At 34.7% G+C, this 24,226-nt stretch overlaps 2 protein-coding genes across 2 annotated transcripts in view; one reads left to right on the top strand and one right to left on the bottom strand.

The window, feature by feature from the left end:
- LOC136800103 (dynein heavy chain domain-containing protein 1-like) overlaps positions 1–24,226 on the bottom strand; it is a 186,787-nt gene that overhangs the window by 52,066 nt on the left and 110,495 nt on the right. The window contains exons 34-42 of the mRNA XM_067056714.1: positions 13,600–13,838; positions 12,825–13,042; positions 12,015–12,226; positions 10,873–11,147; positions 10,106–10,198; positions 5,670–5,853; positions 3,152–3,454; positions 1,937–2,115; positions 491–757 (exon numbers count right to left, since the gene is read on the bottom strand). Coding sequence (XP_066912815.1) covers positions 491–757; positions 1,937–2,115; positions 3,152–3,454; positions 5,670–5,853; positions 10,106–10,198; positions 10,873–11,147; positions 12,015–12,226; positions 12,825–13,042; positions 13,600–13,838 — 1,970 coding nt within the window. The remainder of the gene's footprint in view (positions 1–490; positions 758–1,936; positions 2,116–3,151; positions 3,455–5,669; positions 5,854–10,105; positions 10,199–10,872; positions 11,148–12,014; positions 12,227–12,824; positions 13,043–13,599; positions 13,839–24,226) is intronic.
- LOC136800082 (TNF receptor-associated factor 5-like) lies at positions 17,023–22,133 on the top strand. The gene is made up of 7 exons (XM_067056692.1): positions 17,023–17,351; positions 18,132–18,177; positions 18,529–18,636; positions 19,499–19,663; positions 19,950–20,027; positions 20,283–20,360; positions 20,857–22,133. The coding sequence occupies exons 1-7, from the start codon at positions 17,161–17,163 to the stop codon at positions 21,715–21,717; spliced, it is 1,527 nt and encodes a 508-aa protein (XP_066912793.1). The 5' UTR covers positions 17,023–17,160; the 3' UTR covers positions 21,718–22,133.

Here is a 24,226-nt window from a genome sequence, read left to right as displayed (position 1 = left end):
GCTCTCTAAATACTTCATCCTTTGAAATGGACCAGGTTTGGTTGCGTCGCATAAAAGATGTCATGGGTCCTAGGATTTGCCCCCTACTAAATGGCTTAGAATAAGAAAAAGAAATTTCTTATCGGAGGAAAAACATCGAGGGAAAGTGACCAGTTTTTTCCGAACACAAATTTTATATTATTCAGCTTAGAAGACTTTTTTCCATGACTAGTTTTATAACGATAGAAAGGGCCCAAGAAAATGAAATACTTCAAATGGAAGCTTTAAAATTCGACTTTTCCTGCTGACTTTTCCTGCTTAGACGGGAAATGCAAAAAATCTGATAATAAATTTTATTGTCAAAATTTCTTTCTAAAGGGATAAAGACAAAACTTTGCAATGCTCCCTCTCAGGGAATTCAAGGTCTCCATCCCCTCATCCCCCTTGCCTTGGGTTGTGCAAAATCCAAAGACCCCCCTAAATGTATGAGGTGTATATACTATGCTGGTACCTGCTCAAAATCCTGATTTGTTTCTTTTCTTAACTGTTCACAAGGTATTTTCAAGCGTTCAATTTCTGTATATTGATCTTCACAAGATTTCTTGACAGTCAGGTAACTCTCTTGAGCACTCTTCATGACTTTTTCAGCATCTTCTGCAATGGATCTAGCAGTTTCTAAAAGCGGTTGAAGTCTGTCGATTTCATCTTGCGATTTACGGATGTCTTCTTTAGCTTGGAAGACCTTGGCCATTGCTTTGTTCAGATAAGATGACCGTTTCTGTGAATAAATAAATAAACCGAAAATTGAATGGAATCGTCAAGACTGTTACCACATAAAAAATTAGCAAGAAAACAAAACAGCTCGACTAGATCTCTTATACTAATTATCGTTGACTTTTGTACAGAGTTGATAACTATAGCCTCTATATTACACGTTTTTTATAAGAAACACACTTTCAGGAAACATGAGGCTCGGAATGCTTAAAAACTAAGAAACATCTAAGAAACATGCTGAGGCTGAGAATGAGTAAATAACATTTTTTAATTCGTTTTTTAAGAACCTTCCAATCAAAACAAATGTTTTTTTTTCTTTACATGAAAAATAGGCTGATTATGTCAAAAAGTTTAGAAATATTTAAGGCTCAAAAGGCCGATTTCTTAAGAAACATTAAGGCTGCTTGGTAAAACTAGCTTCTTAAAAGAAAAACGTGTACACCTAGAGCACTATTTTCATAATAAAAATCCTAAGGAAAAATAACACACTTCACTACGGTAAAATAATTAGTGACAATTAAAAGGACAGACGATGTAAAACCCCTAATGGAAATTACATCAGCTATAAAGAAGTAAACAAAGCAATTAGCAGAAAAAATCAAGACACGCAGATAAGTAAGACGTCATATTTCCAACACTCCCACTTGACGTTTTACTTATAAAAAATAAAATGTAAATAAATTTAAAATCCGTAGTCATTAAACCTTTTTAACACCATCCACACGGATCTAGAAGGAATTAGAAGCTCGTTGGATAGCTCAGAGTCTCATAGGACCTGTTGCGCGGACCTGCCTGAATGATAGAAAGGTGCCCAGTTAGCAAAACTTCAAATTAATTCGCTTGAGGACAGAATCAAGTAAAGCAGGGCCAATTTTGGAGGTTCTTGAATCACTCGTTGACCAAAAATGGTCAAAAAACGGTCGAAATCTTAAAAAAGTGGATTTTTGTCAAATTTTTGCATTTTTTTGATTTTTTGGCTTAAAATCGCGCTGGAAAGACTCACTTTTGATTTTTTTTTTGCTTGACCAAAAATGACGATTTTTAACTTAAACTGGCATTACAGGAGGGCTTCGCGGCATTTTCTGGGAAAAAGGATCTACCGAGTATTAAAGAGCCTCTATAAGAAACTTTTTTCGCTAGAGGATAAGCAGAAGCCTACATACATAAACTCGCTTACTATTACCTGAGAAACTTCTCTAATGGAATAGAACAACTTCTTGAAGATCTGCAAACATTCCATAAGTTTCAATGGCGATATATAACGATCCGCTTCAGCACTGCACGTTTCGTTCAAATGCTGCTTTGTGACGTGGTGCACTGTACCAATCAATTCTGATAGATTGGGCGCGTCAATGTCTTCACCTAATGTAAAATGGTTAAAACTTTAGCAGCACTTTTACTGCACTTTATAGTGAACAGAACAGGAATAAAATCAAACCCAATAGCAGGCTCAGTGATATTCACTAGGAGTCTTTCGTGTTTACTTCTGTGTACTTTCTTGTTACCTTTTTCTTATTAGCCGTGAATTTTTGTAGAGTATTTGAATATTTTTTAGATTAAGATGGTACAAAGAAAATTTTCTCAGAAAATATCCTCTCAATGGTCGGATTATTTCTACTTTGGCTGAAAGATTTGTGTTTTTTTTTTTGATACGCCTCTGAGACTAATACCCCAGCAGAAAAAAAGGTAGGGTACGATGACAAATAAATAAGACAAATACGATAAAATTCATTTAAAGTGAATGACTTTCCAGCATCTTTAGAATATCTTATTTTGGCACAGTCACGTCTTATCGGCCCTTATTACGCCATTCTCTTCAAACGCCCTGAATCCACCTTTGACTAATTTAGAGCTTATGCGCAAACAAGGGCCGTAAATAGACAAAACTTATAGAACATTCTAATCGTATTTGAAAAAATCGGTGTAAAAAGGGCAGGGAAGGTAATCCACAACGGGATGATACTGGATATAACAAATATTAGAGATTAGGTTAGAGTTTAACAGGAAGTATGATATCTAAATTCACTGTCAGCAAGAAAATTAATGTAACGACTTGAGACATTTGACTTCAATCCTTCGTAGTAAAACTCTAACACCATGTTCCGGTAGGGTTTCCGTTACGGATCGAGAGTGTTCATATTGGTTTCAAACGTTTCGGAGCAAGAAAACGGAGCAGTTCCGTTCCGATGAAAATAGTGGAGCGAAACCGTTTCGATCTGTTTTGCTTTGTAACGTCTTCTTTTTTGAATTTCAAATTTTGAAATTCACACTTGTTTCGGAAACGTTTCGTTTCGGAACGATACGGAACCGTAACGTCTTAACACGGTCGAACCCAGCCTCTTTATGCTTTAAGGGGTTGATAGGTGTATAATATATGAAAATGCATGGAAAATGTTACCTGTCATGTTCTCGATCAACCATCTTGTTGAAAATGCAGACCAGAAATAAGCATCATTGTTGCCATAGAAATCAACCAAATGAAATTTGTGTAAAATAGTAGGAAATCTGGTCAGGAAATTACACACTTCAGATTGTTTGATTCCGACAACAATTTGAAGATTGTTGTGCACACGTTGAAAGAAACGTTCGACGAGTTGAGAGATGTTGTTGATTTTGCGTACGTTGTTTAAATGACCACCCGGTAAATGTTGCGTGATGACAAGGGCGATTTCGGAGGGCTCGTAAAAACCAGGACAAAAACCTGGAAATAATATTAACAAGTGATACTTTTATGGACCTACCTGGTTATGCATTTAACACATATACAATTGATATCTACGTGACGTGACCATTAAACAATCATTCAGAACACAAATAGTGACGATCTATTAAAATTAGTCGTTTGTTTCTTATAAAAAAAATGTTAAGAAACCAAAATTTCATGCTCTTGAAATATTCTTTCATATTCAAGAATTTGTGGGCAAAAACAACATCCATCTCATCAAAAAATTGAGTAATTTGGCTAAGAACATTGATGTATGCTTATTAATAGTGATTCTTATAGATAAACATGCGTTTTTTGAGCCAACAAAATTTTTTTGAAAAAATCTGCTTGAGCCATCTTTTACCTATTATGGTACCCTACTTTCATGCAAAAAATCAGAAAAAGTTTAAAATGATCCAATTTTTCACAAAGTCCAAAAAACTCGTTTTTTACCCGTTTTTTGGCCCAAATTTGCCCAAAAATTTTTTCCCCGAAATTCGGGCTCCGTCACATTCGAGGGTTTAAAGTTATGCATCTTTGTGCAAAAAATCATAAAGAATCAAAGAGCCAACCTCGAGAAAAGCTAATACCTAAGTAATTAATAATGTGCTTATAAATAAATATCGAATTTGGCCAGTTTTTTTATAAAAACACGCCAAGAAACCAAAATTTCATGTCTAAACACACACATTCTTCAAAAGTAAGCTCTCATGAGCAAAAAAACATCTATCTCATAAAGAAATTGAGTAATTTAACTAAGAACATTGGTGTACGCTTGCTTATTAATAGTGATTCTTATAGATAAACATGCGTTTTTTGAGCCAACAAAATTTTTTTGAAAAAATCTGCTTGAGCCATCTTTTACCTATGATGGTACCCTACTTTCATGCAAAAAATCAGAAAAAGTTAACGATCCAATTTTTCACGAAGTCCAAAAAACCCGTTTTTTAGCCGTTTTTTGGCCCAAATTTGCCCCCAAATTTTTTTTTTCGAAAATCAGGCTTCGTCACATTCGAGGGTTTATAGTTACACATCTTTGTGCAAAAAATCAGAAAGAACTAATGAGCCAATCACGAGGAAAGCTAATAACGAACGAACGGACGAACGGACAAAGGTTAATTTATAGGACCTCCACCCCACCGGGGTAGGTCCAAAAAGAATATTTATAAACAAGCAACATGCTGAATGGACCTACCTCATGATGAGAATCAGAAAAAAATAGGAAAAGTAGCAAGAGAGTAAGAAAGTGTAGTGAAAAGTCCAAAAAATAAGAAAAAACTAATGAAGCAATTTCACACAAAGTCCAGAAAACCCCATTTTTAGGCAAAACTATTTTTTGAAAATCGGGCTTCATCAGATTTTAAATATTACCATTTTACATCAAAGTGCAAAAAATCAGAAAAAAATATCAATCCAATCACGAGAAATGCTCTTTTCCCCTAAAAATGACATAGGAGGGAAAAAACTAATGAAGCAATTTCACACAAAGTCCAAAAAACCCTATTTTTAGGCACTTTTTGGCCCAAATTTGCCCAAATTTATTTATATCATTTTTTTCGAAAATCAGGCTCCGTCACTTTTTGGGAATCACCATTTAGCATCACAGTGCAAAAAACTAGAAAAAACTAATGAGCCAATCCCGAGAAAAGCTGGTAACAGAAAAACGACCATAAACGTGAAACCTTGAATCAAGACAAAGGCGGTGGCTTTCTATACATTTACTTATCTGGCGCCCGATTAAAGAATTTCGCGGGAGGTCTGAACGAAAGCCCTTTTGAGTTGTTCTAGCGAAATGTTTTCACTGTTTACTACAACTTGGGATACGGCACGGTTACCATTCCTCTCCGAGTATCAAATAGTTACACCGAAGCCCCCCTCACAAGTTAAAAAAGCAAACTCATGGCTGAACTTGCTTTTATCGAGGTTACATTTAAATAGTGCCCCCTATTTATGGGCTATCTAGGCTCAAATATGGCAAAAATTTAAGCATATGCTAAACATTACTTTGAGCCTTCATTTTCAAAATTTGTTTGTTTTTGTGCTGGTTTTTCGAAATTTTTCTAAAATTTTGCTTAGGATATAAGCATCCCTCAAAGCATTTTTCAGCTTTGTAATTCTCTCGATCTAAAGCATTTCCGAGCCAGCTTTTGGATTTTTGTATGCTTATAAAAAAAACATGTACTAGAAATAAGATTAAGATAATTTTACTTACCATCACATAACAATGCTGAAAGACATTGGTCTACTTCGTCAGACATGTTCCCTTGTATACTCAATATGACAGGCTTCCCGTTCAAACCAGCAGCATTGCAAGCATCTTTGATAACGTTGAAAGTATTCTCAGTTGTAATTGAATCAGAGCTGTTTGGCGGTGAGGGTGGTGGTACTTGAAATACCTGTAAATAGGGAAAAGAATTCAACAATTATTCAATTATAGTACAATAAACGACTCATCCAAAGCCCAGAATCAAAATTTTCAAAAATGGTAAAAACACTCAAACGTATTCCTAACCTAACCTAAGGAACAATACTTGAGCCAAAACCGACCATTTTGAGAGTAACGGACAAACAGAAAACGGTACAAATGAAAGAAACTAAAAAAAATTTTTAGAGAAGAAAACTCTTTATTGGGTTAGACTGCTCTGCTAAAGCTAAAATTAAACTTTAGTCATTGAAATACAGTTTGAAGTTTGTATGATACGGCCATTAATCAGGAAGTCAATTCCTAGAGAAATGGTAAGGCAAAAGAGTCAACCTATTATTGCGCGATTAAAATCTAGTACTGAAGAGGGGAAAGGGTTCATTTAGAATGTGCCAACACTGATATGTGGAGAAAGAATCTTATGAACATCTAGAGAAAATCATTTTGTTAGCGGGAACAACACACCCTATAAGACTATAAAGCAAGGAATTTGTATGAAAGACAGGGCCCATCGAATGAAATTGAAAGTGGGGGGGGGGGGGCGGGGCAATAGATATAGAGTCTAAAGAGGCGCAACCAACCCCAGTGGCGTGGGCCCTGAAAGATAATCGAGAAAATTGGCCCAATAAGCTTCTAGTTACAGTAGAGCCTCTTAAACGTGAAGGGTGGAAATTATTCGATCCATCGTGTTATAATTTTCCAGGGGATTTGTTTTAATGTTGAAAGTTGCTTTAAATTTCACAATTTCAATAAAAAAAAACATTAATTTAATTAATTGATTTGTTTCAGTGAAGAAGTATTGTAGAACAATTTGTTGACTGGTGATTCTTGAATATTCCCTTGAAGGAAAGGAGTGGTAGATCCCATGAAATAATTAATTTCGATCTTTTATTTTGAAAAAGCTTTAGAAGCTATATCAACAGGATATGAATAGATTAAAAAATGATTAAAAATACATTTTATCAAGTCAAATAATTTTTTCTGAAACTTGCACAAATCTTTACTGGCTTTTGGCAAAGTGACGAAGTCTCAGGAAATGATATTTCGGGAGAAAAAGGTTTGAATGTTAAAAAAATTACATGTTTTTTCCATAATAGCAGCCAAAATTTTTGAAGTTTTCGGATGTTCTCAACTTTTTGAGTTTTAAGCCTAAAAATGTTTTTAACTTGCTCTTATTGTTCACCATTTTGTGAGTATTTTTGGCCTTTTTCCTAAGAAATCGGTTTTTTAGAGTCATAATATTGGAAAAGGATCAAAACATCTTATAGGTTTTTAGCTGATAATGTAGTATATAAACGATTGGTAGTAATATATAGTCGAACGTGTGCAATGCACTGACTGGTCTCAACTTCAGTAGCTTCGAATTAATCAAAAAAGGCCTGATTGAAGCTAAACAAATCAAAAGATAAGTACCAAGGCTCCAGAAATACAGACACACAAACACAAATTCTCAGATTCTAGCTCAATTGAAATTGAGAATAGTCGAACTTCGTACCTTATCTACATGGAAAATATTTTCAAAGAAATTAGCTAAAACTCAACGAATTTCATTTCCTTAGGATAGTTTTGACAAAGATTCGACTTATAGTCTCCCCAAGTCTTCTTTATTGATTTATGACAAAAAGCTCTACGGGGCACGGAACAAAATGAATGAACTCCTTGTTCAGGAAAAAAAACCAATTAGTAATTGGAAATCGGAAGAAAAACTTTTTCTCAATTTAGTTTTGGTCGGATTGAGATTTATTGGAAATAGTACTCGAAGTAGTACCTTAATTTAGTTATAAAGTTTTATGCAAACTTTTCATTTGTATTGTATTGCACAACAATTGAATGAAATTGTCAATAAGAAAAAGAGAGGGACTGATTAAGCTCTCTAATTCTAGGTTGTAGAAGCATCAATGCGTATAACTTATCAATTCCTCAAAATATAGACAGAATTCTGAAAATAAGGTCTCTTGCCGGTAGGTTGCTTCAGCCCGGAGAAACTGAATCAAGCAAAAAGTTAGTAGTAATTTCAGAAATGGCGAGAAAAAGATTTGCTTAAAATTTGGAGCGATTTCCGAAGGCAATATTTTTGTTTTTATTTTGATGTGACGGAAATTGGGAACAAATCTAAAGGTATGATAAGTGAAAAGATTTTCCCTGACAAAAGCTTTAAATCTAACCTAACCAAATATTTGGTATAAGAAGAATCCTTATTAGAAGTTATAGATTTTTGAAGACATTAAATTGTAGATTTTTTATATAGAGAACGTTTATTTCACTGAAAATCGCTAACATGTATGGCGTGAAACTTTGCGAGTAAGAAATGAACTTAAAGCTCGTTTTCTTTACTCAAACTAGAATTCGTTTTTAGAGACAAAGAAATTTACAATACCAAGATATAGACAACATCAAGAAAATGGCAACTGACAAAGAATTCCAAGTAAGCCTCGCTATCACAGCATACTCCATCCCAGCAATTCTCCACACTTTTGGATTATGTTGTTTAATCATAACAAAATTTCGTGAAGAAGAACTAACACAGCGGTTGTACTACATACTGTTAAGTTTTGGTGAACTTATAATCTGTTCAATGGGCGTGGCTGTATGGATTATATATGATGATGAACTAGAATACCCGTTCGGGATGGTTCGAATATTTTTTGGATACACTCTCGTCTATGAGGTCATGATCGCGTTAACTGTTGATCGATTTTTCAAGATCTTTCTGAATATCAAGTATCCATTATACTGGACATACAGCCGAACGATCAAACTGGTCATCGGGATATTCGTTGTTAATGGTATAATGTGTGCAGCAATATGGCTGACAAAAACGTCACGTGACACATTGAACACTTACTACTACATACCATACGATGTAGCATTTCTGGTTGTCGCTATCTGCACTTACGGTTATATTTCCATTAAAATTCAAAAGAAAAAGAAAATCGAAACTGAAATTTCAACTAACCACGTGTCACAACAAAATGAAGAATCGAATTCGAACCATGATAATAAAGTCAGGAGATTATCACGTCGGAAATCGCTGATTCAGCAAAATAAACAGGTGCTATCTACGTTCTTTCTGGTAATTACCTTTACCGTGTTCACCGTGATTCCGGATTTAATTTATTTTTACTACGGCGTGACGGATTGGGAAGATTGGCAGCCTTGGATACAAACAGTGTTGACTATAGCCTACTCCCTGAGTTATATTTCAGACTTTTTGATTTATATTTTCTCTTCCAAACCGATCAGAAAGAAATTGAGAAAATTGATTCGGTGCCAAGGTGGTTTTAAATAATATCGGACTCGGAAGATGATGTCAAAAAGTCAACAATTACAGGATTTTTGCCCACCTCCTGGAGAAGAACAGGAAAAGCGTTTAAATGAGCATTTCATTTTAATTATATAAAAGGTGTATTGACAAATTACTTAAATTTAACGCAGAGCGGTGCGAGAGAGAAAACAATTAAACAATATGAGAAATCAGCACTTCACTTCAAGCAATCCCATTGGTCAGATAAGAGGATAAGTACTATAACTACTCTCACACGATAGAGTTTCGTGTTTCGAAATGAAATAACTAAACCTATCAACCTATAAGAAATTATAGACGTATGTACGTAAATGGAATAATAGGTTTCCGGCTTGGTTTATTTAGCTAATTGCCCGCAGTATATGAATGCTATGGATCTGGACCAAGAAAGAGTTCCTAGACAAGCGCACCCTTAAGGTGTATTTACGACTAGAATACAGTACACTCTTGCTTATTCGAACTCTTATTACGCGATTCTTTCTATGCTTCGAACTATTAATTCTTAGTTCCCGTAAAGGAGAAACATACTTTCTAAAATTTTAATACCGAGTTTATGTATGTGTGTTTTTCAGTGACGGAGACGCTAAGGTTCAAATTTGACTAGATCTTGACCAACTGAGCAAATCAGCACTTTTACCGTCCTCAATTTTGCGGGTCAGAAGTGCGGGTTATTCCAAATCGCTTCAGTCACTTTACCGTCCTCAAAAGTGCAAATACATAAACTAGCTAATCTCTCTGTATTCCGAACAAATAACTTTCCCTGTTCGAGTTCGAATTAGTGAGTTACGACTATAGTTTTAGGCAATTTAACTCCAAAGTAATATAGCAATAAGTATGGATGACATCTTCAATCATGGAAATGATTCTAATCAAAGATAACCATTGTATAAGAAAATTAAGTTTGATCGATGCTCAAACTTACCTCAACTCTCATGAGTTTGGAGACAATATTGATCATTTTTCGTCGACCGTGTGATTTGTCAGAGATCAACAAACAATGACCATTTGCAGTTTGCTGAAAGAAGAAAAAACATTGGATTTTGTAGACAGTGTATTTATAGTCTTGGATATAGTATAAATAAAATTGAACTTCCCGTTGGCATTGGTCTTGATAACTAACAGATGCTCAGTCAGATATTAATTTTTATCAAAATTGAGTAAACATGGCAAATTGGAAAATATTAAGTCAATATTGTGAGCTATATTTTTGAAGTTTAGTGATTTTGTGATCTTGATTTTCTCAGAAAAGTACTCAACTTTACCTGTGTAATCAAAAGGATGACCATTTCGCTTAATACACGGGCTGCAAAATTATGTCAATGCAGTCAAAACATGTAATTACTCGAAAAAGTTCACTTGATTTTATTCCCATGTTACTTGCTTTACAACTTACAGCTAATAACTTTATTAGTGTCAGAAAATTTGAACCAATCAGAAATAAATGTCATGTAACAAGCACATAAAAATTTCGAGTAAACGCGTGATTTGTCTTCAGACTTTAAATTTGCAACCTGTGTATTCTTTCCTTTTGGGAGTATAGTCTGTATATACAGAAGGAAAAAATATTGACAAATTGGTAGATACTTTCCCATTCTCAAATAACATATAATTCAGTCATTAGTCCATAAGAGTGAGCAGACACGATAATCCGGAAATTATTTTCTGATAAACAGTTTCTTTGACTCTTACCAGCGCAGAATACAAATTGTGCGCATGATCCAATGTGACGTCATCAAGTACGAATGAAGAACAGCCTTCCATAGAACTGGCAATTTTGGTTAAACCTTTCTTAAATCTGACTCTAGGTTGTAGGCGGAATGTGATTGGTTCAGTTGCATCGAAATGGAAAGTGGTTTGTAATGGTTGCTGATGATTGGTGATGGAAGTTGTTTTACTGTTCATCTCTTTGATGAGAAGCTCAGTGAATTTTATGGGTAATGGAGTCTCTGACGTTGATTCTTTACCTGGATGAGCAAGACAAAAAATAATTTTCTAGGATATGATTTATATACAGCGTGTCCGAGAAAAAGCGCGAAACAGATTTTAAAATGAAATGAGTTTGGAATAATGAAGAATTCTCTTTACGCAAATTAACTTTCTTTTTTCTTCGGACACACTGTATAGACTAAAGTTATATCACAAACCCAATCGAAGATGTTGACCCGTATCAGTAAGATTTTAGTGATTTCATTGGCTAAAAGATGGGAGGTAAGATATATAAACCGTGTCTGCCTTCCTCGGCAATCCTTTCTACAAATACGGTTTATATCATAACACCCCTCAGGAAGACTGAGTACCTAATAATACCATTTATTTCTAGATCTCAAAATCTGAGGGGAAGCAAGAGAGAGGCTATTCTAAAGTTTAGGCATTCTCCTCTAAACATAATAATATTTATTTCTAGATCTCGAAATCTGAGGGGAAGTAAGAGAGAGGCTATTCTAAAATTCAGGAAAACTCCTCTAAACATAATAATATTTATTTCTAGATCTCAAAATCTGAGGGGAAGTTAGAGAGAGGCTATTCTAAAATTCAGGAATACTCCTCTAAACATGATAATATTTATTTCTAGATCTCGAAATCTGAGGGGAAGCAAGAAAGAGGCTATTCTAAAATTCAGGAATACTCCTCTAAACATAATAATATTTATTTCTGGATCTCGAAATCTGAGGGGAAGCAAGAAAGAGGCTATTCTAAAATTCAGGCATTCTCCTCTAAACATGATATGGTAGATGAAACTGTAATTCTGAATTATTTCTCCCTAGGTTAAAGTGAACTTGTAGAATATATTCAGAGATTTTATAAGAGCTGCACGGTGTAAAAAAACAAACCTTTTGAATTTGAATTCATTCTCAAAGTTTCTTGCAATTCATCGTGAAGCACAGAATGAAAGTTGGTTTTCTCGTTCCAATCTTCCAAGCGGCTTTGGTACACCATAGACAACTCTTTACAGATGACATCAAAGATTTTGGAGGTGCTTTGAATCAACAAATGTACTTGCTCCTTGAACGGTTTGGTGGGTGCTATCAATTGCTCTGAAATACTAGTGCCGAAGTTAAAAGATAATTTAAAGAAAATCTAATTTTTTTAATTCAAAGCTTACCGATGTACAGAAATTAAGTACTGAGGAGTACTTTTTTTCCTGTGACACCGAGGATAAAAAAAAAAGAAGTGAAATTAACTCAAAGTTATAAGGAGATGAAAATTTGCCCATATCAATATTCCAGTAGAGTTCTGACGTATACTTGGCATAAACTTTTAACATAAACCCGAGTTTTTTTTCTTCAATGACCTTTTGGTTGTCATGATTGATAAAACAATTGGTCAACTGATGGTCAACCAAGCAACCAAGCATCGGCAAGTTATATATCACCCATATCATCAAACTGTATCGTCTTCGAATAGACCTTTTCATAAAATACGTCACGAACATCACTTGCCTCGTATTCAATCAATTTCCATGGTGATCATATCCCTTCAGACATTAAATGATTTTTATATGAAAAGAACGCAGTTTTAATAAAATCTGCTGGGATTTAATCACCATGACAATAATTTCAAAACGAGGCAAGTGATGTTCGTAACGTAATTCATAAAAAGGTTTATTGATTCGAAGCTGAGAGAAGGAAAAGTATCAAAACCTTTTGCCGACGAATTCATGATCGCACGCGAAATAATAATCGAAATCAATTTTGCTCAACGCTTGCATGCTTTCTTTGTCACCAGCATTACGAAAACTTGTAATCCGTTTGACGACCTTTGCTAACAGGTGATGAGAGAATATGTATGTCGGTGAAATGGATTGTGTAAAGATGGTCGATATTTTTGAGTGCACTCGTAGTAAGAAGTTGACAGTAACCTGAAAAGAAACGAAATACGCGTTACTCTGATATAGCATATACTCTATTCCATTGACTTCCCAGCCCGAAGCGCTAGACTCGAGACTCTTGGATGAGAAATGCAGCCACTTATTTCCCATCCAGAAAGCCCGCACGTGGTTTTTACACAAACGCTGGATTGAATATAAAATCTATCTCTAGATTTCAAAATATGCAGTCCTCAAAAACAAAAGAACCAGTAGTAGATACAATCTGTCGTCATGGTTGCGGCGCATTCTAGGCGCGTTCTGGATGGGAAATATGTTGCGTCACTTTTCTTGCCTGGGAAAAGGTTAGAGATTCTCCTCTAGCTAAACTCAGTGATCTATTCATCGAATCGGTGCCCCGAACCAGATTTAGAAAGAATTACAACTCGAAAAAAACAAAATAACCCGCTAAATTCAATCCGGAATCAACAATGCGGCGCAATTATACAGTCTTCATGCCACGGGATTATATTTCATTGGTCTCGAATAACCTGCTTCTTCATCATATTAGTATAAATCTTAAGTGTAGATAGTACTTATAATGGTTGTACCTTTGTAAGGGCGTGTTTCCACGGCACCCAATAGAAATCATCAACCCATGCTTGACACGGTCGTTGGAAGATGCTTGCCCAGTCTTTGTGTGATAGATTCACATAATTGATTAAACAGAAGTTTCGTAAGAGCCTCATGTTTAGCGAGGAGGGTTGGGTTCCAGTCGGAGTGTGAGTAATGAGAAGTTGTAGGTTCGGTAGTAGATGGAAATTGTTGCCCTTCATGTTGTAACATCCACCTGAATAATTTGAGATAAAGAATAAGCTTTAGCTGGTACCGAGAACCATTTTCAATTTTTATCAAGACCATCCAATATTGGGATCCTTAGAAAATTTGTTTTCTAAATTTTGGTAAATTTTCCACTGCTCTCTTCAGTAGTATAGTTAATCATGGGCTGGAAGGTTAAAACCATTGAGTTTCAAGCCCGAAGGGCAGGAGGTGAAACTTTAACCCTTCTCAGACAAGAAAAATTGAAGCCACTTATTTCCCATCCAAAACGCGCCGCAATCATGACAACGAATTGTATGGATTGATCTAGTGGTTCGTTTAATTTGGAGGACTACATTTTTTGAAATCTAAATGGAAATCTAGCGATAGATTTTAGTTTCAATCCGGCGTTTGTACGCGTGGGCGTTCTGGATGGGAAATAAGTGGTTTCATTTCCCATCCAGGAGTCTCTAGCCCTTCACACTTGAAACTCAATGGTTAAAACTGAAACACACTTTTTATAAGAACCAGTAAATGGAGCTGAGCTGTTCGTACGAATATTTCAGTTTTAAAAGCCTTTATCATAAACATGAAAAATATGAGCAATCTGATTGGCTAAAAACGCGTACATAAATGCTGTATTTCATATTGTACCGAACAAATACAAGACCGCTTTCAAAAAATCATATTTTGTACAATTAAAAAATTTATTATAAACGCTTTTTTTTATAAAAACAATCCACTTTCAGAAAAATACACAGCCTAATAAATAAGGTTTCTAGAAAACTCAAACCATCGCGCTCTACCGTGACATTTTCTTCTTTGAGAAAAAAAAATCAGTTTTATTGACATTGGAATCATGATTGATGGTGGGAATTGCTATCAATGATGTTTTTTTTTTTGAGAAAAAACAAAGAAATGTTAGGAAAAAGCCCAACGAAAATCTGCAAAAACGGCGATTTCCGGCATATCGAACTCTGTCATGTTTTGAGCATTGCGAATACGCATCTTTCTGCAAAAAAATCAGAAAAAACTAAGGATGAAAATTCGAGAAAATGTCAAAAAACCGGTTTTGCCGGCATATTTCCGGCATTTTCGGCCGGAAAAAAATGTTTTTCGAAAATCGGGCTCGGTCACATTTTAGGTATTGTCATTTTGCATCAGTTTGCAAAATTTCATAAAAAAATGTAAAGTACAGCTTATAAAGAGAAAGTCTAATGAAAATCCAGAAAAACGGTGATTTCCGGCATATTTCCGGCATTTTCGGCCGGAAAAAATTGTTTCTCAAAAATCGGACTTGGCTATGTTTTGGGCATTGTTAATACGCATCTTTAAGCAAAAAATCAGAAAAAACTAATGATGAAATCTTGAGAAAATGTCAAAAAACCGGTTTTTCCGGCGGAAATTTTTTTTCTTCTCGAAAATCGGGCTCCGTCACATTTTGGACATTGCTATTTTGCATCTTTGTGCCAAAAATCAGAAAAAACTAACGAGCCAATCTCGAGAAAAGCTGGTAACAGACGGACGGACGGACGGACAGACGGACGGACGAACAAAGGTTAATTTATAGGACCTCCAGGTAGGTCCAAAAAATATTTGACGAGAAAAACAAAACAAAGAAGAAGAGACCCAAAAGGAAAGAAAAAAGTTTGTTGATATTTTTCAAGCCGGGGGGGGGCACTCATATGATCTGGCCTACGGGCCTACGTCATGTGCCACGCTTAAGGGTGGAGTTTTTCAGCATCCCAAAATGCACTGTAAGGGTGTGTTTTTGTGAGATTGCACTGCAAGGGTCGAATTTTGAAACAAATTCAAAATAATTGTTAAAAAGAAAGGTTTTTACTTCTATCCTTTGTTTGAAAAATTTTCTATTGTCTGATAATTACAGCTGACAAGAATAATTTTCTCAGTTTTTCTTTGTTGAAACAGAAAATTTCCCAAGCTTTTTCTTTTACGCAGATTTACAGCTGAGATATATAGTGCACTATAAGGGTTGGGTAAATCAAGACAAAATGCACTGAAAGGTGTACCTTTTCAGCCATATTGAACTGTACTGTAAGGGTACGATTTTGAAAAGCAGATATTGCCGCGCGGCACATACCGTCGTTTCGAGATAGAGTGGCCCTCCGGGTTTTCAAGTTGATGATAAACCAGTTATCACATTTTTACTAGTACAATATGGTTTATATTTTTCTCGTTCAGAGTTTTCTATATTTTCCTCGCCTAAAGGCCCCCCCTAAAGGCTCGGAAAATATGACGAAAAATCTAAACTCGAAAAATATATTCCATATTGTACTCCGTACCGTGTGATAACACTATTACTTTTAACATGCTATTCATACATTTCAGTTCCCCACCTAAGGTTATAGAACAAGAGAGGTTGAATTCTTTTTTAAGCATATCTATTTTTATTAAAGATGCTTGCTTAGTATTAGGTGCTCAAATTGAGCAGTGCGAGTAGAAGGGAATACATAATATGAATGATGTCCTTTAAGTATTCCAGCTGGCAAATAACGTTATTTCAACGTTTACTTAATGTTCACAACGTCCAAATAACGTTAGATGAACGTTAAAAACGATCATATCATTAGGATAAGAGAAACAGTTGAGGTCTATTATAACCGGTAAACAACCTATTATCATTAATACTAAGGGTATTCACATGATTAAAATTATTTTCATTGCATTAAAAGGAGATTAATTAATGTTCATTAAGGATTGTCTTTAAACAGGGTCCATTATTAAGTCAATAATATAATCATTTTATTGAATTCGATTCCTTTGATTAGCTTGTATTAATAAGTAGCTGTAGGAGAAAATGCTGTGGTCATATCAAAAAAAAAAGGTTCAGATTAAATAATCTGAATGCATCTTTTTCTTCATATTCATGACGTAATGTTTTATACGGAAGCAAACAAAATAGTCCGGGCGTTTATCACTAGTTTTACTTTTTAAATTTATAACTACATAGTAACAAACGCCCGGTCTTTTCTGGGGTGCTTCCGTATAAAACATTACGTCATGAATATCAAGAATTGAATTTTCGTCTCGATCATCCGTTCAAAAGATTAAACATTTTGATATTTCATATTAGGACGGAGTATGACCAATGACATTACAATCATTAATGATTTTCTATTATGCTTGTCTGATAATACGTATTACTATTAGTTTAAAAACTGCTGATCGAAATTTCAGCTTATTCGACTCAAAGTAGAAACAACGAAAGCTAAACGTATTCTCTTACAAATTTGTTATTTACGAGTTTGATCAAGTTTCTTGGTTTGATTGAGTGTATTGAGAAATTGTTTTTTTACTTAGATTAAATTCAACAGTCCAACTCAACTCTGAAAATGGCAGAAGGTCAAGATCCTAAAGCAGACCGTGGGTATGATTTCGACCTTGTTAAGAAAGAGCAAGGCGCAGATTTCGAATGTACAATATGTCATTTGATTTTGCGTGACCCTTACTCAACACCGTGCAATCACGCTTTCTGTTACGTTTGTCTAACCCAATGGCACACAGAACAAGGGAATGCAAAAAGGTATGTGAAACCGATTTTGTATCATAATGTGTGTGCTTTTGCCAAACATATGTAAAACTAGCCCTGGGTCCACTTAAGCTTTTTTTATAGACTGGATGGCGCGATTAAGTGGCCCGGTAGTATATGGTAATATGCTTTTGCTTAGGCGGACTGTGAAACAGTCCGCAAGATTTTAGTTGTTTTTGGAAGGTAAAAATAGTATAAAACAATGTTTTTGTTTGAGAATAAGGGATTGCAAATCTGTTATTGATGTTTGTTTCTCATTTTTGATTATATCTGTCAACTCCAAGTAGTTTTATTGTCATTTCGATTTTCAACATTTTTTCTCAAAATGGCGACCTTGCCAAATGCTCCTAGTCTACTTCACTGGACTCAGCGTCATAAAAAATTATCAAGAAGCAAAGTTCAGTCAAAAGTAGACTCTAGTCTAATGTAAAACATACCAGGATCTAGCTTTGTTAGGCCATCGCCATACAAAAAAACACGTTTTTTATAAGAACATCCTAAATTTTGGAAGCCTTGGGATGTTCTTAACTTTTTGAGTTTTAAGCCTAAAAATGTTCCTAACATGTTCTTGCTTTGACCATTTTGTGAATACTATTGTCCATTTTCCTAAGAAATAGGGTGTCCACAAAGCCTTATACTTTCTTTAGATTTTCAAACTAAAATAAAGAGGCATATGGCTCCATCACATTCACCCCTTGAGTGGAGAGGGCGGTGTGCGCAGAATAGATGACCTTTTAAGAGATTGAATGTATTAATTTCTTTTTAATATTTTAGACCGATAACGTGTCCAAATTGTAATACAGTTTATAACCCAGAAAAGGTATGAAAAATCTTTCAAAAAGTTTTCGACTCCCCTGTTTAGATTCTTGATAATTCTCTTATATGAGCGAAAATAGAAAAGCACACAAAACAGGTCCCGTAATAGAATCGAATCCCTAGGAGGGCACTCAATGTAGGCAACCTATCGTAGTTGCAGTCCTTAAGGGTAAGTTTTTTAGGCTTCTCAAAGCACTGAAAGGATCTAGAAAACGATTAGATCTCGAATACAAGTACATCTAGGGGAAGAGAAATTGTAGCCCTGTAAACAACAATGTAGTCGGCTACCTTCTTGCCACTCGCAAACGAAATATTTTCATTAATTCTTTACTTGTCATGTACTCTCATTTTTTAGATTCATCGCGAAGGAGTGATTGATCGAATGGTCAAAACGAGTCTAGATGTCAAGTGTAAAAAACATGAAATGGGCTGCAAATGGCAAGGAAAAATTATTGATTATCAGGTTAGCTTGATTGAATATAAGTTTGGATATCAAAATTATAAAAAAAACGAAAGTATAAAGTGCACCTCCTTCTCACAGACCCACTGGAACTCTTTCCCACTGGAAAATTGGCCAAAATATCGTCCCCAGTGGAAAATTATACTCTAATCTTTGTGCCCACTGAAAATAATCGAAAAAACCAATCCTCACCGCAAAACATTATGCTATTTTTCCAATATCCAGTGAATTTTCTGACTTAAAAACAGAAGCATTTAAATCCCCAGCCATAAAAAATATAGGAATACCAATCCCCATTGAGTTTTAGACGTTATTTTTACCCCCACTGATTAAAAAAATCCTACCGGGTCTGTCTGTCTGTGAGCTGTGAGAAAAAGGTGTAAAAGCAGAGGTGTATGGTTTTATACTATACATAATATCGAACGTACAAACCGCAAAACTGCTAAACAGTAGTTTCTTTTTGTGTTATGAGTTATTCATCAATTGTTAAGTTATTAAGTAATTAAAGCCTTTTTTGTCTTGTTTCGTAGCTACAGGTATGTATGTAATTTCAAGTTGACGAACAGGTAACAACAAAGGCTATTAATAGTCGACGAAAACAAGAACAGAAACAAAAACAGAACAGGTCATCCCAGACTGTAAAAAAGAAACAATTGCAATGACCCAAAGATAACCAGCCCAGGTTGCAGTCGGGTTGAAGTTTTTAACACAGACAGACAGACAGACAGACAGACAGAAAATGAGAAAATGTTACAATACTGCATCATTTCAAACAAGAGCTTTCTCTTTTGTGGTTTAGAGAAAATAATAATAAATTTTCAGATTACACAGTAGAAAGTTTTCCAATATTCTTTTCATATTACAGGAACATCATCAAATGAGATGTCAATATGAAACAGTGCCATGCGAAAACAAGGGCTGTTTGAAAAATCTATTGAGAAAAAATTTACCCAACCATCAACGAGATTGTGAATATCGTTTAACACAGTGTGGGTATTGTCAACTGACAAAGCCAGTTATTGAAATGAAGGTAAAAATTCTTTTGAAAATTATATAGCCAATGAGATTCGAGCCAGAAACTCTATTATAATGTAAACCTCAAATAAGTACCTTGCAAATGCGATACTGATTATTAAAATCTCACCAAAAGTTTCAAGAATAATTTTTAAATTTGTTTCCGAAGTTTTTCCTGATGTGGAGTTTGTCTCTCTAGTGTAGTGTAAAAGCTAGAACGGAAAGCTACCGTCAGTCAGAAGATTTTTAAATAATACTCGCTTTTTATTTACAAAATTCCAAATATCCATTCCATAATTTAGAACCATCGCCATGAATGCCCAATGATGAAAGTGGTTTGTTCAAATGATGAATGCAATGTTCAAGTGCTTCGAAAAGATGTAAGAATTTGCTTGCCTTGCCTTTGGCTAACAAACGCAGTAGACAATTCTAGCGTCAGATTTCTTTTTTCAAAAATCACAAGGCGTGATTTCATGGCGAACATTTTCAGAATTTTCTAAGAATCATGCCGAGCATTAATCATTTTGTAAATCTTTCTTCGGTAAAAAGCTTTTTAGTTTTAAATCTATTCGTTTTGCTAGATATAATTCTTGATAATTCTACGTTTACTTTGCTCTCATTATTTCATGATTTAGGTTGGGGAACATTTACTGAGAGATTGTCTTTATGAGAAAATTGAATGTAATTATCGCGCCCTTGGCTGTCATGAAATGGTAAGAATACAGATATTTAGTACATACTCAAAACAGTAATATTTCCAGTCAATCCTGCATAATGGACGGATCCATAATTTACTGATTAGTAGACCTTTACAAAACCACAGTTGGCTATAGAATATAAAAGATTTGTACGCGATTTGTTAGAGGATGACAGCCGCCTGGAAATTCACGCATTTTCCTAATCAGAGCTGAGGACATTTTGGGTCAATCGAATCTTGTAACCAAAACAATTCTATCCAGATTCATCTGTTAACAACTTTTTTAAGTACAGTCAATTTTCTCTAGCCCAAACCTGTATTATTCGAATTTTTCTGTAATTAGAACTGAAATATTGGTCCCCTCAGGAGGACCTAATTTGAATAAAATCTTTGGTACCTTGAAGATCGAATTAAAGAGAGTTAACTGCAGTAACCATACCATTATTCAACAAGATTTGCTTTCTCTTAAGAGGTTATTGAGACTCACTCTCCCACAATTTCGATCATTTCAGGTTGAGCGTGGTAAAATGAGGGAGCACCACAAGGAGAATTTTGTTGAGCATCAATTGATGATGTTGGATGATTACAAAACCACAAAACAAAAGAATGAAGAGTTGGAAGGAAAACTGGAAGAAGCAAATAAAAGAATCGACCAATTGGAAGGTCGGCTAAAACAGTCTGAAACCGAATGTATGAAGTTACATCAAAATACGTTTTCGATTGTTGATACAATTAGCTATTGGATTAGTTTTCATTTTCAACCTAAAGAAGGTTCTGATGAAACATCAAAACGCTTGATCAATACTCAAATTAATCATCTTTTTGACAAACACAAACAATTGGTTGCTAAACAAGGAATTCAGGATTTAGATGTACCTTTTAAGTTTATATCATACACCCGAGGTTTGAAAAACCAAGAAATTTTGAATTATAATTGTATTGAGTTTAGCAATCTGTTGAAAATCAACGAGTGGTGGACACCTGATCAAGGAAAAACTTTCTTTATGAGAATCAACACATGGGGTAATTGCGATTTAAAATACATCGGGAGAAGAGAATTTAAAGAACTCAGTGAAAAGAAAAGTAAAGAAAGAGGCTTTTATGATAACGGTAGCATCATGAGAAAGAAAACCTTTCAACCAAATTGCGAAATGATTTGTTTGAGTCATGATAAAATAGAACCTGAAAATGCAGAGATGTGTTTGATCGGAAAAAAAGGAAGTTATATATTTCACGATGCAAACTTTTTTGAAGATCTTGGTGATTGTTCGATCGCACATTACCAAAAAGAAAGTGGTTTGATTAGGATACAGGATTCAGGTTACTATTTAAGAATGTCTGATTATGTTTTGATAGTTTTATACAATAATTAAAATCTGATTTAAAATCCTTTGTATTAACAACTAACTCCTAGTTGTATCTCAAAAAGTGGGATGAGCTGGAGTTTTTATAAGGTACTTCACTAATTGGTCATATGAAGTAATGGAGATGACGCGTTCTTTAGAAAAAGTAAAACAAATTGTTTTTATTACATGCTAACGACCAACCAAATCAAATAAGAGCCTGTAAAAACTCCAGCTTGTCCCCCAAAATGTGGAAATTTTCAGATAAATATGAACCGGACTATTTTTTAAATTTGTTAGCACCCATCACGGAAAAAATCAAAATGTTATAAAAAATACTGGCACCTTTTGTAACACGTTATAATTGCGGTTGTACTCGTACGAGTCTATCTTTGTCGATACTTTTTGGAGATTTGAATGAAAATTGGTACGCTTTTTCTTTTAAATGAATTTTTCTCATTTAGATTTTTTTCTTTTAACCGGGAAGATTGATTTGAAGTCCAAAAATCAGGTTAAATTGACCTTCGATCTATAAGATTATCTTGAAACCTTTAAAACTAGTTTTTAAGAGAACATTTTTACCAGAGAACAACTATATTAGCCTGGATATCTAAGCTCAAAATTTGTACCAAAGGGTATCTCAGGTTTATTGCTTCGTAGTACACTCTGTGCACATTGTCTGTTTAATAAAAAAAATTTCCGTACGGAGACCTCTGCAATGAAGTATGACTTATAAATAGCAACACTTCTCTTATCGTTTCCCCTCTCTCACCAACACTTCTCTTATCGTCTCCCCTCTCTCACCAACACTCCATCGCAGCGGTCGGTTTGAAAAATCTCAAATGGTATTCATGACGTAATGTTTTACACTATGGAAGCATACAAAAAAGCCCGGGCATTAACCACTAGTTTAATTGTTTAAATTCAAAACTAGTAGCAAACACCCGCTCCTTTTGGGTGCTTCCGTATAAAACATTACGTCATGAATATCAAGAATATAATGAGTATCATGATTTTCTATTGTGCTTGTCTGAAAATACGTATTACTATTAGCTTTAAAGGGAGAATGTTCTCCTTAAAGCTTTACTTTGAGACAACATACGATCTCGCCAAAATGGAAAAAGCATTTTTGAATACAAATTTCCAAAAATAATTGACATTAGCCTCCGTCTCAGAACGCGGTCAGAAAATTTTGCGGATAATGTCACAGCGAAAATGCATCCAGTGAAATGTGAGTAATGTATCATGATTCAAGTCGACTGACATAATAATACACATAATACATGTTACAAGTTCTGCCTACGGATTCTCAATCTCAGCTATAATAAAACTATTACATGTTAGTAGCAGACCCGACTGACCAATGTTATGTAGCAGGTTGGAACAAGAGTTTCTGCTGGAAAGATGCAGTTTGTTTTCAAGTTAAATCTTCAAAATAAAACAAACTGTGTGGGTTTCTTTACTTCCAAACCACCTACCAATAGTTTTGGAACACTCCATAATAAAGGAAGATGGCTCTTCTTGTGGATTGACTTTCTGATACCCGATATAAACACGATGTGACATGAAAGTGAAGAGACATGATTTGTTGGTTTTTGTTTGATTTGTTGACTCATATATCTCATGGCAAATGGGATAAAAATGACTTTTTGTATTTCTTGGCTCTACATATGATACCTGCTAGCTCTAACTTTGAACACCTCCAGAATGTTGAAAAAAGCATTTTACGAGATAAGTTTCAATTATAATTTTCATGGAAATTTTTAATCGACAGATTTGGCTTGGCGTCAGTTTTGTTTGGTTGATGTTTGGTATGGCAATGAAATGCCACTCCACAAATGATGCCTCCAGCCATGATTGGTATCAGAATGTTGGAAAAAAAACATTTTACGAGAAATTGTTGATAGAAATTATATTGACTTATTTTTACAATTTTGGCGGTGTGGGTTTAGTTGGTTGATAATGTTTACACTGTGGGATGGTTTTCAAAAAACTGTTATATTGATTGTTGTTTGTTGGAATTGATTACCAAAAAAAAAAGAGAACCTTTTTTTGATAAATACTTTATTTTTTTCATGGATCGAAAAAACCGTGTGGATAGTATGTCTTGTAGTAACCAATGCAGTGTCTGTTTTCACATTTTGAAAGCTCTATACCTACTGAATTGAAGCTCTGACTAGCTCTGTTTTTAAAACTTTGAGCCATGTTTTGTTCTTTGTTGCTATTAAAGATAGATTTTTAAATTGTCGTAATGTAAATTTATGGTAAAGTTTTAGTTTTTGAGTTTAGTTCATCAGTAGTACATACATTAGTATTTTTTCAGTAATCCTTTCTTGTAAATATAGTAACATTTAACCAGACTCATTGCCCTCATTATATTCGAATTTATATTTTTTTAGGACTGATAAGTACATATTTTTAAACACCAAAACAAAGCAAACAACATGCCAGTTCTTTCTGGACAAATATACGTGTATACTTTATTGTGTGCTTGGAGTTCTTTTTTAATCAACCCTCTCAACTGCTGATCTTTCAACTA

The sequence above is a fragment of the Clytia hemisphaerica genome, unplaced genomic scaffold (genome assembly GCF_902728285.1).
Source record: "Clytia hemisphaerica strain Z4C2 unplaced genomic scaffold, Clytia hemisphaerica genome assembly, whole genome shotgun sequence".
In the NCBI taxonomy this organism is placed as follows: Eukaryota; Metazoa; Cnidaria; class Hydrozoa; order Leptothecata; family Clytiidae; genus Clytia; species Clytia hemisphaerica.
This window is presented reverse-complemented; position numbering and strand designations above follow the sequence as displayed.